This window comes from Apteryx rowi, unplaced genomic scaffold (assembly GCF_003343035.1).
Source record: "Apteryx rowi isolate R43461 unplaced genomic scaffold, aptRow1 scaffold_903, whole genome shotgun sequence".
In the NCBI taxonomy this organism is placed as follows: Eukaryota; Metazoa; Chordata; class Aves; order Apterygiformes; family Apterygidae; genus Apteryx; species Apteryx rowi.
This window is the reverse complement of record NW_020451209.1, coordinates 22,053-37,734: the sequence shown is the minus strand read 5'-3', so window position 1 is coordinate 37,734 and position 15,682 is coordinate 22,053. Positions and strand designations below refer to the sequence as shown.

General features: G+C 70.2%; 2 protein-coding genes across 4 annotated transcripts in view; both read left to right on the top strand.

Annotated features, from left to right (window-relative positions):
- Nucleotides 1-2,560: 2,560 nt before the first annotated feature.
- DQX1 (DEAQ-box RNA dependent ATPase 1) lies at nucleotides 2,561-11,721 on the top strand. 3 transcript variants are annotated; one of them, XM_026091471.1, is made up of 12 exons: nucleotides 2,561-2,631; nucleotides 3,264-3,571; nucleotides 6,828-7,021; nucleotides 7,354-7,729; nucleotides 8,083-8,322; nucleotides 8,696-8,795; nucleotides 9,040-9,198; nucleotides 9,447-9,638; nucleotides 9,765-9,890; nucleotides 10,403-10,593; nucleotides 10,684-10,874; nucleotides 11,131-11,721. In XM_026091471.1, the coding sequence occupies exons 2-12, from the start codon at nucleotides 3,290-3,292 to the stop codon at nucleotides 11,312-11,314; spliced, it is 2,235 nt and encodes a 744-aa protein (XP_025947256.1). In that variant the 5' UTR covers nucleotides 2,561-2,631; nucleotides 3,264-3,289; the 3' UTR covers nucleotides 11,315-11,721. The 3 variants fall into 3 exon arrangements, with proteins under 3 accessions (XP_025947256.1, XP_025947253.1, XP_025947254.1); XM_026091468.1 differs by having other exon boundaries at nucleotides 10,403-10,874; XM_026091469.1 differs by lacking the exon at nucleotides 2,561-2,631 and adding an exon at nucleotides 2,686-2,885 and having other exon boundaries at nucleotides 10,403-10,874.
- Nucleotides 11,722-12,640: 919 nt separating this feature from the next.
- The window catches only part of LOC112978204 (tyrosine-protein phosphatase non-receptor type 23-like), a 5,956-nt gene continuing 2,914 nt past the window's right edge, over nucleotides 12,641-15,682 (top strand). Inside the window, exon 1 of the mRNA XM_026091467.1 lies at nucleotides 12,641-15,188. Coding sequence (XP_025947252.1) covers nucleotides 13,757-15,188 — 1,432 coding nt within the window. The 5' untranslated portion in view covers nucleotides 12,641-13,756. The remainder of the gene's footprint in view (nucleotides 15,189-15,682) is intronic.

Genomic DNA, 15,682 nt, shown 5'->3' with positions numbered 1-15,682 from the left:
GATGCAGGGTGCCTGGCTTGAATGCTGGGTGCTCGGCACCGGCACAGGGCACCGGGCTTGGATGCTGGGTGCTCAGCACCGCCGCAGGGTGCCTGACTTGGATGCTGGGTGCTCAGCACAGGCACAGGGCGCCTGGCTTGGAGGCTGGGTGCTCAGCACGGGCACAGGGCACCTGGCAGCGCTGGCGGTGCCACAGAGCCTACGTGTGACGCGGGGCCGTGAGCTGGCGCTGCGCAAGGGCCCTGCGGGCTGGCGGGCTGCGCCCAGCCGGGGAAGGGTGGGCTGGCTGCCAGCCTCCCCCCCAGCACGCCCCGGCTGAGGGGCTCTTGGGGGCACCCTTGGGGCTGAGCCCTCGCCTGGCGTCGCGTGCAGCCCCCTTCCTGGGACCGGACAGGGTTTCAGCTCACAGCTTCTCCCGTCCAGGGCAGCCTGCCCGGCAGGAGGAAAGCTGGACCGGACACGTGCTGCGAGGGTTTGAGCTCCGGCTGTGCCCAGCACACCTCAAGACTAGCAGCAGGAGAGTGTTTTACAGCACGGGGGCTCCTCCGAGGGGACAGGACAGAGCAGAGCAATGGGCTGATCTRTGGGCTGGCCTCGTGGAAAGGGGAAATCACCCAGCAGGGATGGGGCAATGTTAATGCTGTTGCAAGGTCCCGTCTGAGACACTTGGACCATGTTCAAGAGCCAGGAAAAGCTACCGGAGCAGTCAGGGTGATGGATGGCTTTATCAGGGGTTGAAACATGAGTGTATAAATAAACCGGAGCAAACTACAGGGAGGGAGAAGGCGAAAGATGACATTGTAAAGCATGCTGGCTAAAGGGGAGGCTGGAGGCGGTGAGGGGCACGTGGTCACCAGAGCCGAGAGCGTGGTTCTGGGACAGTCCCACTTCCCCGACCCRCTCCGTCCGCCCTGGGGAGCAGGACGGAGCCCAGATGTGCCGGGACGGAGCCCAGCTGCCCTGCAGCGGGGGCTGGGGGCGCCGTGCCTGCGACAGGAGCCAGCCCCCCTGCGCAGCACGCGCTGCCAAGCGAGGCTGGGGCGCGCGGGTCGGACGGGGCTGGCCACCGCCCTCCGGCCTCCCTCTGCCAGCTCAGGGCGCCAGGGGAAGCAGCGGCAGAGGCCAGGCACGAACGGGAGGGCTGGGGGGGCCTGTCCGTTCTCTGGTGCGAGCCCAGGCCCAGCTCCTGCAGCCTGCACAGCTAGGTTATTCGGAGGGTGTCTGAGCCACACACGCAGGTGCATTAGCCGGGTGCAAAGCAAAGTCCTGAGCGGAAAAGTAGGGGAGTTTGGGGGTTTCCTGCCTAAGGCAGGCTCAGATCAGAGTCTAGAGCAGCCACCTAGAAGTTGTCATTGTCATCTGCAGGTTTGCTCAGGGAGACCCTGAGTGAGAGCTGCAGCTGGCTACCGCCGTCTCGTGTGCCCCCCGGGCACATGCAATGGGAGATGAACAGCCAGACGCTGTCGGCGGTGCTGGCCACACGCCACCTGCAAGGGATCCCCCCCGCAAGAGCGACCGAAAGGCCGGGAGACCCTGCCGGGGCGAGCGCTGCCCCAGCGGGGAGCAGGGAAGGTGTCCTCGTAGAGAGGGATTTCGTCGTTGCCAGAGACCCAGTTTGGCAGCGGAAGGGAAAGAGATGCTTCCCTCCAGGGGAGCCTGTTTTAGGCCGGGCCTGGAAAGCTAAAGGGAACAGACTGCAGGACTAAACCTTCGTGGTTGCCTGGATACAGGGGAGCTTGGCTTGTTTATGTTCACTAGGTGCGAGGAGAGYGGCTGGGGCCCAAAGGTCCTCCCGACCGAGCTGCAGGAACACGCGGGGTGAACAGCCCCCACCCGCAGCGGGAGGCAGAGCACGGCACCGGGGGCTCTGCGGGGTCACCCCGTGATACCTCGTCCGCATGCCGGTCACGTTAATTAYGGCCTGTCGCTGGGGTTAACGGGAGACGGGCTGTCAGCCCAGCGCGGCTGGAGAGGAACGTGGGGACACACGAGCGGTGTGGATGTAACACGCTCACCCCCCCGAAGGCACCAGACCTGACACCRCGCAGCACCTCGTTAGGGAACTAGGGCAGCACATGGTGAGCATCAGGTGGACTGAAATCTGGTAACCGAAACACAACAAGCGTCACCCACCAGCCCTGGTGCCCCGGGGACAGGGGACGGGGCTGACCCCCTGCCTGGCAGCCCTCCGAGGGATGGGGGACAGGGCTCGGCCCCACCAGGGCCACACACGGCCAYGGCCTCCGAGCCGCAGGTCAGGTCAGGCTAGGCCTTGCCCGCGGCCCCAGGGCCAGGCCGTGACCYCGGTAACGGGCCGAGGCTCCGCGGCGCGCTAGGCCCGCACCCGCCCGTTGCCACGCAGGCACCGCCGCGCCTAGCAACAGGAGGGGCCCGTGCTGCGCGCTGATTGGTGGACTGGGCGGGGTGGGTGGGGCTGACCGGCCGCGCCCCGGTGGGCGGGCACGAGCCGCTGAAGGGGCGGTGCGGCGCCCGCGGGGGGGCGTGGCCTCCGCGCGGCGGGGGCCGCCCGGCGCCGCTGATTGGCGGCGGCGGGCGGGGCCACGTGACCGCCGCCCGCGGTCACCTGACGTCTCCCGAGGCAGAGCCCCGAGGTGGCGGCGGTGCGCGCAGGTGAGCCGCGGGCCGGGCCGCGCCGCGGCCGGAACCGGAACCGGAACCGGAACCGGATCCGGGGCCCGAACCGGAGCCGCGGCTCGGGCCGGGCCGGGCTGGGCTGAGTCCGGGCCCCTGGTTCTGTCCGGTCCATCCCGGTGTCCCCGTGCCCAGCCGGTCCGGTGCGGTTCGGTCCGGTGCGGTCTGCCAGGGCTGTCCCGTGCTCCTCGGGCCGGCGCCCAAGCTGTCCGTGTCCGGCTGTTCCATTCAAGGTGCCTCTGCCCGGTCCGGTTCCCCCTCTGCCCCGCTCGCGGTGCCCCAGTCTTGCCCCCTCCCTGTCCCGGTTTCCCCACGGTCCGGTCCGGTTCTCTCTGGTCCGGTCCGATCTGCGCCCGCCTGTCCCAGCTGCCCCACAGCCTGGCCTCGCCCCCCCCGTCCGTCTCCCTCTGCCGCAGCCCAGACCCTGCTGCCCATGCGAGTGCCCTGGCAGGTCCCCCCTGCCCCGAGGGTGCTGCCGGGCGCAGGGAGCCGGCACCGGGCTCTTGCCGGGGCACCGGCGAGGGTGGGTCTGCGCCAGGCTGGCCCGGTTCTGCGCCGGGTCTCCTGGGACCTGCAGYGGCCCTAGCCCCCCTCTTGCCTGTCCCTTGCAGCACCCGGCCRCCCGCAGCGCCCTGCCATGGCCAGCAGCGGGGCCCCCGGCTCCCCGCCCCGGCAGAACGGCCCTGGCTCCGTGCTGGATGAGGACGAGGAGGAGGACGACCCGGCTCTGGGCTGCGACGGTGATCTGGAGGTGAACCCCTACGATGGGCTGCCCTTCTCTTCCCGCTACTACGAGCTCCTGCGGCAGCGCCGCGACCTGCCCGTCTGGACCACCAAGTACAGCTTCATGGAGCACCTGGAGGGCAACAGTGGCATCGTCCTGGTGTCCGGGGCTCCTGGCACGGGCAAGAGCACGCAGGTGAGGAGGGGGCTGTGCCAGGGCAGCCGGGAGCGCCCGGCCCCACCGGCACAGCGTGAGGTTGGGGAGGGCCAGGCTGCTGTCTGGGAGCCCGGCACAGGGCTGTGGTACCGACTGCTCCGTGGACAGTCCCTTCCTGCGCCCTCGTGGCAGCTAAGAGTCATTCCTGCTCCGAATAGCTCTGATGTTGCTGTCAGCAGCTGCTCTGTCCTGCCCGGAGGCAGCTGCCTTCCCTGTGGGTCCTGTGTGCGGATCTGACCTGCCAGCTGTGCTGTGGGAGAACCACAGCCCACGTGGCACGGAGAAAACCGGACCCTATCCCCGGCAGAGCGGGCTGGCTGCGCTCGCTCCCCGGCGCGCCAGGGCCGGCCCTGCGGTGTGGCGTCAGTCAGTGTTTACTGCGCGGCTGGCAGGCGTTCAGGGCTGTGCTGAAACCGGGAGATCTGAGCCCGGACAGGGCTGCGGGAGGGAGGCAGGAGCACGGAGATCCTGGCACCCCTGGGTAGCCTGCGGGGCGGGCAGAGGAGCTGACTGCCGGGGCTGCGGCCCGGGATGGCTCCCAGCTCTGCGGCGCAGCACCCGGGAGGGCGCGAGCCCGGAGGACGGGCAGGGCCGTGCGGAGCCAGCCAAGCCAGCCAGCCTGCGCCGGGAGCGGGGCCGGTGGGAGTGAGCTGGGCCAGGTGCTCCAGGCCTCGGCGCGGGAGCGGGGAAGGCGGCGCTGCTGTTTCCGCTCTGGGAGCCGCRCGGAGGCATGCGGGCAGAGGGAGCGGTCCTGCCCCGGCACCGCGTGTCCGGGGCGGCGGCGGCAGGCTAGGGCAGCCAGGCTGGACAGTGCCAAGCAGGTGGCAGGCGCGGGGTGCCAGGATCCTGCCTGCCCCAGCACGTGTGTCCAGGGACGCTGACCTCCTCTGACAGTGCTGGCACGGCACCTGGAGGCATCGTCACGCAGACTTTGACCGGGGGAGGGTTCACCTGGAAGCTGCTGGGGTAGCTGTGGGCCTCAGCAGGGCCGTATGCGATTCGGAGCAAAGCTTGGCAGCTCGGAGGCCCTGTGGGATTATCAGGGTGTTGCCAGCGGGGCTCTGGGCCACTTGCCCAAAACACCTCCCTTGGGTGTAACCAGGCCGCAGCAGCTGGCCCGGGGATTCAGCTCCGAGCACAGCCCTGTCCGTGCGGTCCCKTCTGGGGGAAGAAGGACCCTGAGCGCGGCTTGTGCAGGCCTTGGCCTCCTCTGGCCCCAGAGCGGGGCTTTCTTAGGTGCGGGTGCCCTGCGTGAAGTCCCTGCAGGACTCTGGAAAGACCGTGCCCTGAGCAGGCAAGCAGACCTGGCCTGACTCACAGGACTGCACGAAGCATCCGACCCTGTGTGGTGGTGCGACAACACCCCTCTAATTTGACGTTTCTACCCAAAGAGGGAAGAAGCGACGCACAAGCCGGGTCCCTTTGCCGTTTTCGTGGCAGAGGGCTGCCTGCGCTCTGTGCTGGCACCYTCACCGATCCTTGCGGGCGGAGCGGAGGCAGCGGGGAGAGCCCAGAGCTGTGCACGGAGATACGTCCGAGCAGGGCTGATTCTTGGGGACTTGCAGGGCCAGGYGGAGGAGCAGACTGCAAGCCCACCCGTGGCTACTGCCGGCGCCTGGTAGCATGCAGTCCCGGACGCGAGGCTGACGGCGCGAGCTCTCGCRCAGCCGAGAGCTCTCCGAGGGCAGGTCTTCGAGCAGGTCTTTGCCTSCCGGGCCTGTCTGTGCCTCCGGGTGCTGTACAGACACCGGGGAGCAGYGGGACCGCTTGTGCACCGGTGATGCATGGGGCACTGAGCAAGTGGGTGAGGTGGGCTGGGGTGTTGCAAGCAGAGTTAAATGGCAAATTCTGGTCTCCAGTGCCTGAGGAGCATCCGCGTGATCCCAGGAGCCTGTCCCGCGCTACCTGGCTGGATGCTCGGGACGCAGCTGTCACCTTGATGCTGCTTTCCTGCCTCACACCTTAGGGCTTCTGAGGTGGTCAGCAAGCCCTGTGGCCCCGCAGGGAGGGGCTCGAGCCCCTGCCACAGGCTCGTGGCTGCTGCAGGGTCCCGTGGACTTCGCCAGTGGCCGCTCACCTGCCCCCTTTGCCGTGGGTAGCAGCCGCCTTCCTGACCTGGGGCCTGCTCAGGCCTTCCCTGCAGAGACGGCAGGTGACGGGAGAGGGACCAAAGAGGAGCAAGGGGCCAGTTCTCCTAATGAAGGCATGAACGTGCAGTTAGGGGGTGTATCCCGCAATCCCAAACCCCAAGCGTGGCGGACTGGAAAGGTGCGGAGAAGGGCAGCGGGGACTGGTCAGAGGAGGAGCGGCCTCTCTGCAAGGGAAGGACTGACAGACCAAGACTTTGATGTGGACAAGAAGTTATGTCCCTTGTAACTTCTCTGCCCGCAGAATGACGTGGCAGGGTGGAGATGCACAGGGCAGTYGTCCCGGGCCCTTACCACGAGAGCCGGGGGCCACGGTGTCTCATAGGGATGAGACTGTGGAGCTCCCTGCACAGGATGCTGTGGGCTGAGAAATAATGGTAACTTGGGAAGTCAAGTCCCTGAGGAGCTACTGAATGCTTCTTTATAACCTCTGGCTCAGGAAGTCCTACAGACGCGTTTCTGGGAGGTTTGGCTCGGAGGAGGATCTCTCTGCGCTTGCCCTGTTCCTCTGCCAGAGCCGTGGGCGGTCCGGGACCGGCAGGGCTCCTGTCTCGCCCGTCYGGGCAACGGTCCTCGGGCTGCTGGAGCCCGGGACCTCGCCGCCAGCTGCGGCGGCCGGTTGGGAGGGTTGGCAGACGGCACCATCTCGCCCAGCTCCTGCTGTGGTGGCGGTTGGAGCTGGGATCCCAGGAAACTCGCAGATGCTCCTCGCTCAGATGTGTGGAGCTGCCACCCCCTCCAGACCGTCTGGCCTCTGCGCTGCCCCGCACGGGGGTGGCGATGTCCGGGCCCCTTCCCTTCCCTTCCCTTCCCTTCCCTTCCCTTCCCTTCCCGGGGCTGCAGCGCTTTCTTGTCGCCGTGTGTTCGAGGCGGCTCAGCGTGGTCTTTCCCTGGCGTCTCTCGCTGCCCCACGCAGAGCCCCGGGAGCGCTCGGGGGACCCCGCGAGGGGGCCGTGGCGTCGCGCTGTGCAAAGCTTGGTCGTGCTGCAGGGCGTCCCTGAGCGCCAGCAACAGGGAGGGGAACGCCCCGCGCTCCTGGCCAGCGCGGCGGTGCCTCCAGGCCCCGGACGGACGCTTCTTCCTTGCAGATCCCGCAGTGGTGTGCGGAGTACGCCCTCTCCCTGCAGTTTGCGCACGGCCTGGTGGCCTGCACCCAGCCCCACAGCCTGGCCGCCCTCAGCCTCTCGCTTCGCGTGGCGGACGAGATGGACCTTAACCTGGGCCACGAGGTCGGCTACTGCGTCCCGCACGAGGACTGCTGCACCGCGGAGACCATCCTGAGGTGAGGGGCACGGCGCGGCCGGCAGTGGAGCCCGCACTCGCCTGCCTTCGCCCGCCGGCCGGGCCCCTGCCGGGCGGCGCAGTGCTGGGAGTGCCGGTCGCGCTGCGCTGTAATCCCGCTGCGTTCCCCGGCTGCGGCGTAATCCCTTAATCCGTCCTGGCTGGGCTGGGGGAGCGATGAACTCGGCTGCCTGCTCCCTGGCAGGGTGAGTGTTGCTTCCTGAGCTCTGGTGGGAGCGGGGAGGGGGCGAGCGGCCGCGTGGGGACATCGGGTGGTGGGTTTCCAGCCCGCGCTGCTTCCCCCACGGCCTGACGGGGCCGGGGCTGCGGCAGGTACTGCTCCGACGAGATGCTGCTGCGGGAGATGACGTCGGACCCGCTGCTGCGCCAGTAYGGCGTCATCGTGCTGGACGAGGCGCAGGAGCGCACGGTGCCGACGGACGTGCTGCTGGGGCTGCTGAAGGACGTGCTGCGCCAGCGCCCCGAGCTCAAGGTGGTGGTGGTGACCTCGCCGTGCCTGGAGGAGCGACTGCGTGCCTTCTGTGGCGACCCGCCCGTGGTGCGGGTGCCGGAGCCCGGCCCCCCGCCGCGGCTGCTCTACAGGGAGCCGCAGGCCCGCGGGCACGTGGCGGCCGCCTGCCAGGCCGTGCTGGACGTTCACCGGCGGCAGGAGCCCGGCCACGTGCTGCTCTTCCTGGCCAGCGAGCAGGTGGGCAGCTCGGGGACGTCACCGTGCCGCGAGCGCGGGGAGAGGGAAAGGCGCTGGGGGCGGGGAAGGGGGAAGGAGAGGTCTGGCTGGGGATCCCTTTCTGCGGGCGCGGAGGGAAGCGCTGAGAAAGGCTGGGGGCCGCTCTGTGCTGGGGGCGTTGGGGGATGAGACTGTGTGAAGCGGGACATCTCTGCCGGGAGCTGCCGCACGGTGCGGGCTCAAGGATCCCTCTGCGCGGAGCAGGCGGGAGCTGGCCGGATGGGCACGGAGCAGCGCGCCCTGGCCCCGGGGATGTGGGGCGGCTTGCCGCGGTGGCGGGACCTTACTGCTGTCCCCCCCGTCCCTCCCTGCAGGAGATCACCGAGTGCTGCGAGGCAATCAAGACCGAGGCCGTGGCCCTGAACCCGGGGCTGGGCCCGCTGCTGGTCCTACCCCTGCATCCCGGCGTGGGGCGCGCGGCCCAGAAGGTGTACGAGACGCTGGAGGAGAAGGGCCGAGAAAGGAGGGTGATCGTCACGCACTGGCTCRCGGACTCATCCTTCTCGCTGGGGACCGTGCGCTTCGTCATTGACTCAGGGCTGGAGCTGCGCAATGTGAGCGATGCTGGCCTGTGCYGGCGGCGCGCGGACGGGGAGCCGCGCGGCTGCGAGCGGCGGGCCTGGRTCTGTCTGCTCTGGGTGCAGTCAGCGGTGCGGGGAGGGAAGCTCCCGGGGTCTCTGCCGCCGGCCTGAGCTTGGTGAGTGGAAAAAGAGAGGCTGGGGAGGGAGCGGGGGCTGCGGGTGCCTGTGCCCTCTGCTCCTCGAGGGCTCCCGCTGAGCGATGCCCCAGGCTGCAGCATGGAGCGTGTGACCCCCGTGTTGGGGCCCAGCTCGCCTCAYAGCGGCACCACGGCGGTGGGGCGCAGGAAGCTTTGGAGCCGGCRGGGGCACGGCTGCGGCTGTCCTTTCTCACGGCCTCATCCTGCAGGTTTACAACCCCCGGATCCGGGCAGAGTCCCAGGTGCTGCGGCCCATCAGCAAGAGCCAGGCAGAGTCCCGCATGCAGCGAGCCGCGGGCAGTCCCCCAGGTGAGAGCCCCGGCCCCACGCGTCCCACGGGCAGCCGAAACAGGGGCAGGAGGACGCCCTGAATGTGCCTCTCCAGGCCCGGCTGTCGTCCCACCCCATGCGGGGCCCGCGGCAGCCGCGTAGCTGCGGTCTCCCACCTTGCCCYGGACCCTAACCCTGCCCTGCGGGCCTGGCTGCGCGTGGTGCCCTGTCCCTGCTGTGCTCCATCCTCCGACGGTCACAGCTCACAGCCTCTTGCCTGCAGGCACCTGCCTGCGCCTCTACTCGGAGGCCTTCTACGAGCAGCGCCTGCCCCCCAGCCCCGCGCCCCACGTGAGCGAGACCAGCCTCAGCCGCCTGGTGCTGCTGCTGAAGCGCCTGGACATCGCCGACATGGGCCAGTGCGACTTCCTCGACCGGCCAGGTAGCGCCCGCGGGGCGCAGAGGGGCCCGGCATGGGGGAGGCTTGTCGGGACCGCCGAGCGTTTCTGCCCCACACCGAGGAGCCGGAGGCTGACAGAGCCGGCGAGGCTGGGGCGGCTGCTGCGCCTGTGGGGCCAGCGCTCTCCGCAGCCCTGGTTCTCCTCGGAGAGAGGCGGCGGGGCCCCGCGGGTGCGGGCGGAGGGTGGGCAGCGCTGCCTGCTCCTGCAGCCAGCTGATGCCCTGCCCCAGCCCCCGAGTCGCTGATGCAGGCGCTGGAGGACCTGGACTACCTGGCAGCCCTGGACGACGACGGGAACCTCTCGGAGGTGGGGATCATCATGTCGGARTTCCCGCTGGACCCCCAGCTGGCCAAGGCGCTCATCGCCTCCTGCGAGTTCGACTGCGTTGAGGAGATGGTCAGCCTGGCTGCCATGCTCACAGGTACCGCGGGGGCCGGGGCCGGAGCCGGAGCCGGAGCCAGGCGTGCCGTGGGCACAGGGGATGGCGTGGCTCCCGGGAGCAGGCGCTGGAGAGATGTGCTGACCCTTCCCTCTGCGCTGTCCCCAGTTTCCCCCTGCTTCGTGCCCCCTTCTGCGCACCTGGAGGAGGCTGTGACCGCRTGCCGACGGGCCCTGCTGCACCCGGACGGAGACCACTTCACCCTCATCAACGTGTTCAACGCCTTCCAACAGCGTGAGTGCGGGGCGGGGGCTCGGCTGCGGGTGGGACCGAGCACCCCGCGAGGCTCCTGCAGCTCCCTTGCACGACCCCYGTCCCTTTCTGGAGCAAACGCTAGCGCTGTGATGGCAACAGCGTCCAGCTGCTGCAGCCTGGCTGCGAGGGGGTCCCAACCCGGGTGTGGGGGCCRCGTTCCCTGCGCTGTCCCTGTCCCCGCTGCGTTGCAGGGGACGTGGTCTGTGGGAGCTGTGGTGCCTGGTTTCACAGCCCACGAGCCCCTGGCCCAGCCAGAACACCAGCTTCGGGGTGTTTCAGAATGGTTGAGGTTGGCAGGGACCTCTGGAGATCTAGTCCGACCCCCTGCTCAAGCAGGGTCRCCTGGAGCAGGTCGCCCAGGACCTTGTTCAGTYGGGTTTTGAGCATTTCCAAGGATGGAGACAGCACAACGCTGGGCAACCAGCTTCCGAGCAGGGGCCTCCGCTTCCCCAGCGCTGGCCCCRCTCGCGCTGAGCCCCCTCTGCCCGCAGACGACGCGGACGAGGGCTGGTGCCGCAAGCACGCGGTGAGCGGGGAGGCGCTGCGGCTGGCGGGCGTCGTGCGGGCCGAGCTTCTGGAAGTGATGCGGCGCATCGAGCTGCCCGTCTCGCCCCCCGCCTTCGGCACCGACAGCAACGTGCTCAACCTGCAGAGAGCTCTCATCTCCGGCTACTTCCTCAAGGTGGGCTGGGGGCCCGCGAGGGTCCCTGCCGTGCGGGGCGAGGGGGCGGCTCCTGGCAGCCCCACTCGCTCCCCCCACTTYGCCCCCCAGGTGGCCCGGGACATCGACGGCTCCGGCAACTACGTGATGCTGACGCACAAGCACGTGGCCCACCTGCCCCCCACCTGCTGCTACCTGCTGCGGCGGCCTCCCCGCCGCCTGCCCCCCTGGGTCCTCTACCACGAGTTCACCATCTCGCAGGACAACTGCCTCCGCGTGGTCTCGGAGATCCAGCCCCAGATGTGAGCACCCGGGGAAGGGGAAGGGCTGGATCGCGCCCGGGCTGCGCCTGCGCCTGGCTCCGGAGCTGGTGCCAGCCCAGGAGCACAGCGGAGCCAGGGGCGACGCCTGGCCCGGCGCGGGGGCTGGCGATGGGACGGCCCCGTCCGGGGGAGCAGGAAGGCTGCTCCCAGCGAGGYCTCCTTGGAGGCAGCCCCGGGCCCCGTCTTCTCCCCGCCGGGGCTGGCTGCCCCTCCGCTGCCCCTCCGTCTCCCCTAGGCTGGTGGAGCTGGCGCCCCAGTACTACCTGAGCAACCTGCCGGCCAGCGAGAGCCGCGACCTGCTCACGGAGCTGCGGGAGAAGGTGGCGGTAGCRGAGGACGTGCCCGCGGTGCCTGAGCCGACGCTGGAAGAGGCGGCTGGAGGGGAGGACGAAGAGAGGGAGGTCTGCGTGGTGCAGTGAGCAGGAGCCGCCGGAGCCCTCTGCGCGGAGGGGCTGCTCGGGCCCAGCCGCGACGGCGGGGGACGCGGGAGCCCGGGGGGCAGCGCCGCTGCCAGGGCTGTCCCGTTCCCCGGGGAGGGAGGGCGGGCAGAGCCTGCAGCGACGACAGCGCTGCGCCGCAGCTGCAGCGGGGCCGCGGGGCCAGCCCCAGGGCGTCTCCCCGGGGGCAGAGCCCGGYGCGGCGGAGGGGGGGCCCCGTGCCGGCGCGTTGCGCTGGAGCTCCCTGCCGGGCTCCCTCCACCTGGGGCTGCTCCGGCGGCGGGGGCCGGGCCCTGCTGTCCGGCTCCCCGCGCCGCTCGGGGGAGCAGCTCCCCAGGGGCCGCGGGGCTGCTGCGGGTTTCGCCTGTATAAAGTTTTGTGACCTTTGCTCCCGGCCTGGAGTCGGTAATTGCAGGGCGAGGTGGCGTCCGCGCCGGCGGGGTCTGGCCGGGCTGGGGGACGTCTGCCCTCGCTGCGCGTGTGCTGCTGCTCCTGGGGCTGGAGCCGGGGTCCAGCCGGGCCACCAGGGCCGGGGGGAGCAGAGCCCCATCCCGCAGGGCCAAGGGCTCCGTCGCTGCGCCGGCCCAGCCGCGCTGCCCTGCCGCTGGYGCTGCCGGGGCTCCCTCTGCTCCCGGAGCCTTGTGTCCTCCGGGGCAGCGCTGGCTGCTCCCATCCCAGCTCCTCCACCCAGCCCCACGCGGGGGCTTTCTGAGCGTGGTGCATCCCCAGCCTCGCTCACCTCGCCCCTCCGGTTCTAGGTACCGCGCCTCTGCCTCCGCTCTCGCCAATGCTCCGAGGGGCAGCCCTGGCCTTTGCGCCGGGTCTTCCCCTCCGCGGTCGCTCGCCCTGTTCTGCAGAAGCGGAGGGGAAGCTGTGGCCTGCGGGGGTGGCAGGCAGCCGTCTGGATGTGCCGGAGGCTCAGCTGCTCCGGCCCGGCATGCGGCCCCCCCGTGCTCGCTCCGCGCCTCCATGGGGGCTGGGGTGCACGTGGGGACGGGGATGGTTCCCTGCCCCAGCGTCGCCTCCAGCTTTGCAGCRCTTGGTGCTTTCCCTCGCTGCTCCCTGCGGCAGCGTGCCAGGTGGGCTGGGGGCTCCGGGACCGTTGGCGGTTGTAGGGAGCCGCTCTGTCCCTGCCGCAGCCTGGCTGCGCTTGGCAGCTCCCGGGAAGGGCCCCGAGGCTCYGCAGCGCGGTCCTGGGGTGCCCGAGCCTCGAAGGCTGGGCAGCGAGAGGTGACGGCAGGGTTTCTCCCCCGCCCCCGGCCGAGGCGCAGCCCGAACTTCCCCCTCGCCTTCTAGGAACCCCAGAAAGTACGTGAGCCAYGCAACTCATTCCTCGCTACCCCTTTCCAAGCCTGGATTTGCTGGGCTCTGGCCGGGGGCGGAAGCTGCCCCCGCCGCGGTCGCTCCCAGCCCCCTCACCCCGTGTCGTGCCTGCCTCCGTGGCCAGGCTCCGCTGGAAGGGGCCGCTGCCCCCAGCTTGGGGGGCAGCAGGGCTCCCCCGTGGTCCTGCTCCGGCACGGCCGAGCGTGGGGGCAGCGGGGCAGGGTGCTGCCCCGGCGCCCGTCCCCATCCCYGGGGCTGGGGCCAGAGGAGGGCCGGGACCCTGCCAGGCTGCGCGGAGCCGTCGCGCAGCGGGAGCGGGGCTGCTCTTTGCAGGCACAGGGTGGAGGCAGCTGCTGTGCCTGCCCCTGCCCCAGATCATCCTTCCATTCCCAGCTCTGGGCTGCGTCCCATGGGAGCCRTGGCCGGGGCAGCTGCTCAGCCGTGGGAGGGAAGGGGCACAGCACCAAGTGCTGTGGGCGCCCGGCTGCTGCTGCGCCCCAGACCTCTGCACCGACCTGCGCCTTGCTGCTCCCTCCTCCAGCCTTCCTGCTGCCGCCGCGCTCCTGCCTCCCCGCGGCCCCCCCGGTACAAACGCCAGCTCCCCGCCGTGCCTGCATCCCCGCGTCCCTGCCGCTTCCCCAGCCCTGTGCGGGCAGAGCTGTTCCCAGCCCCGACRCTCGTCCAGGGCTGGCTCCCGCTCCCGGGGCTTCTCTGCCGCACGGAGACGGGCTGTTCCCCGCCGTGTGCCCAGGGCTGTCCTGCACCCCAGCCTGGCCCCAGGCGCCGTGCCCGGTCGTCCCCTCCAGACCGCGCCGCTGTGCCTGCGAACACCTCCCCGGGCTGGCGGCAGGGAGAGCCGTGGTGGCCGCCTTCCCGCGCTCCGGCCCCTGTCCGGCGCGGCCGTGCCCTCCCCTGCGATGCACCGGGCTCCGTGCGGCACGCGGCGCGGTGCAAACCCTGCTGCAGGGCCTGCGGGCCCCCGTGGCTGGGGATCTGCGTGCAAGGGTGCTGAGCACCCCTCCCGGCCCTGCGGTGTCCACTCGCCCCCGTCCAGGYGGTGCCCAGGCGGGAGGGGGCAGCCCCCTTCTCACGGCCCCGGCGATGCCCATGGACGGGGCAGGCAAGGGGCCCCTGCCGCTTCCCGYGCCGGGCAGCGCCCGTGCCGAGGCTGAGGTTTGTGGGCCGGGGGCTGAAGTCAGGTCCTGGTTCGCGGCTCCTCCCCGTGAAGCTTTCTCCTCTTCTAAGAACTGTGATGCTTTGTGGGTTTGGTTTCAATCCTGGGCAGCCCCACGGGGTCCCGGCTCGGTATATAGTGGGCCAGCTCAGCACCCCCAGACCCTGCTGAGCCAGCTGGAGCAGCGCGCATTGCCGACACAGCAAGGTAGGCACGGCGGGGGGGCCAGGGCCGCCGCGAGCGCTGTCACCTTGTCCCCGGGGACCCCCAGGAGCTGCCAGGCGTGGGGCAGCCCCGGCGCAGGGATGCTGCTGCTGCTGCTGCTGCATGCAGGGCCGCAGCCTCCAGCCGGGGAGAGGCGTCCACTGGGCCGGGGCCGGAGGGGTTGGGACGTCCTGTCCACCGGCAGCCAGGTGCGAGGCTTCTCCACCTGCTCCCACCCAGCACCGCTCCCTTCCCCAGTGCCTGATCCTGCTGCCATCCTGGGGCTGAGGCTGCTCTGCCCTCGCCTGTCCTGCAGCCAGCATAGGCCTGGACACGGCCGGTCCCCTTCACCTGGATGTGGCCAGTTCCCTTCACCTGGATGTGGCCAGTTCCCTTCACCTGGTCACGGCCAATTCCCTTCACCTGGACATGGCCGGTCCCCTTTGCCTGGGACATGGCCGGTTCCCTTCACCCGGACACGGCCGGTCCCCTTCACCCAGACACGGCCGGTCCCCTTCACCTGGACACGGCCGGTCCCCTTCACCCAGACACGGCCGGTTCCTTTCACCCGAACACGGCCGGTCCCCTTCACCTGGACACGGCCGGTCCCCTTCACCCGGACGTGGCCGGTCCCCTTCACCCGGACACGGCCGGTCCCCTTCACCCAGACACGGCCGGTTCCTTTCACCCGAACATGGCCGGTCCCCTTCACCCGGACACGGCCGGTCCCCTTCACCCGGACACGGCCGGTCCCCTTCACCCGGACACGGCCGGTTCCTTTCACCCGAACATGGCCGGTCCCCTTCACCCGGACACGGCCGGTTCCCTTCACCCGGACATGGCCGGTCCCCTTCACCCGGACGTGGCCGGTCCCCTTCACCCGGACGTGGCCGGTCCCCTTCACCTGGACACGGCTGGTCCCCTTCACCTGGGAGATGGCCGGTCCCCTTCACCTGGGAGATGGCCGGTCCCCTTCACCCGGACACGGCTGGTCCCCTTCACCTGGACACGGCTGGTCCCCTTCACCTGGGAGATGGCCGGTCCTCTTCACTTCCTTCACCGTGTCGCTGCTCTTCCCATCGCAGATGCTGCTGCTGGTGGGGCTGGTGCTGTGCCTCACCTCCGCCCATGCCCTGACCGCCTTCCCCCAGAAGTGTGAGTCCTGCCTGGGCCAGGCCTTGAGCGGAGGGGATGGGGATGGGGGGAGCAGCGGTGCCCCACTGCTGGGGGGCTGAGGGGTGCAGGACCCTCGAGCAGCGGGGGAGCGGGTTGTGCTCACAGCCTTCTGATGTGGAGCTCATGAGCTCAGGGACATGAACATCCCTGCTGGGGGGGGACAAGGATGGGGGCAGAACGGGCACGGGAGTCTGGAAACTGGGCTGGGGGTGGATGTGGGGTGATGGAGCAAGGCTGGGGATGGATGTGGGGCGATGGAGCAAGGCTGGGGATGGATGCAGGGGCTGAGGATGGATGTGGGGCAATGGAGCAAGGCTGGGGATGGATGTGGGGCAATGGAGCAAGGCTGGGGATGGATGCAGGGGCTGGGGACAGATGTGGGGTGATGGAGCAAGGCTGGGGATGGATGTGGGGTGATGGAGCAGGGATGGGGACAGATGTGGGTCAATGGAGCAAGGCTGGGGATGGATGCA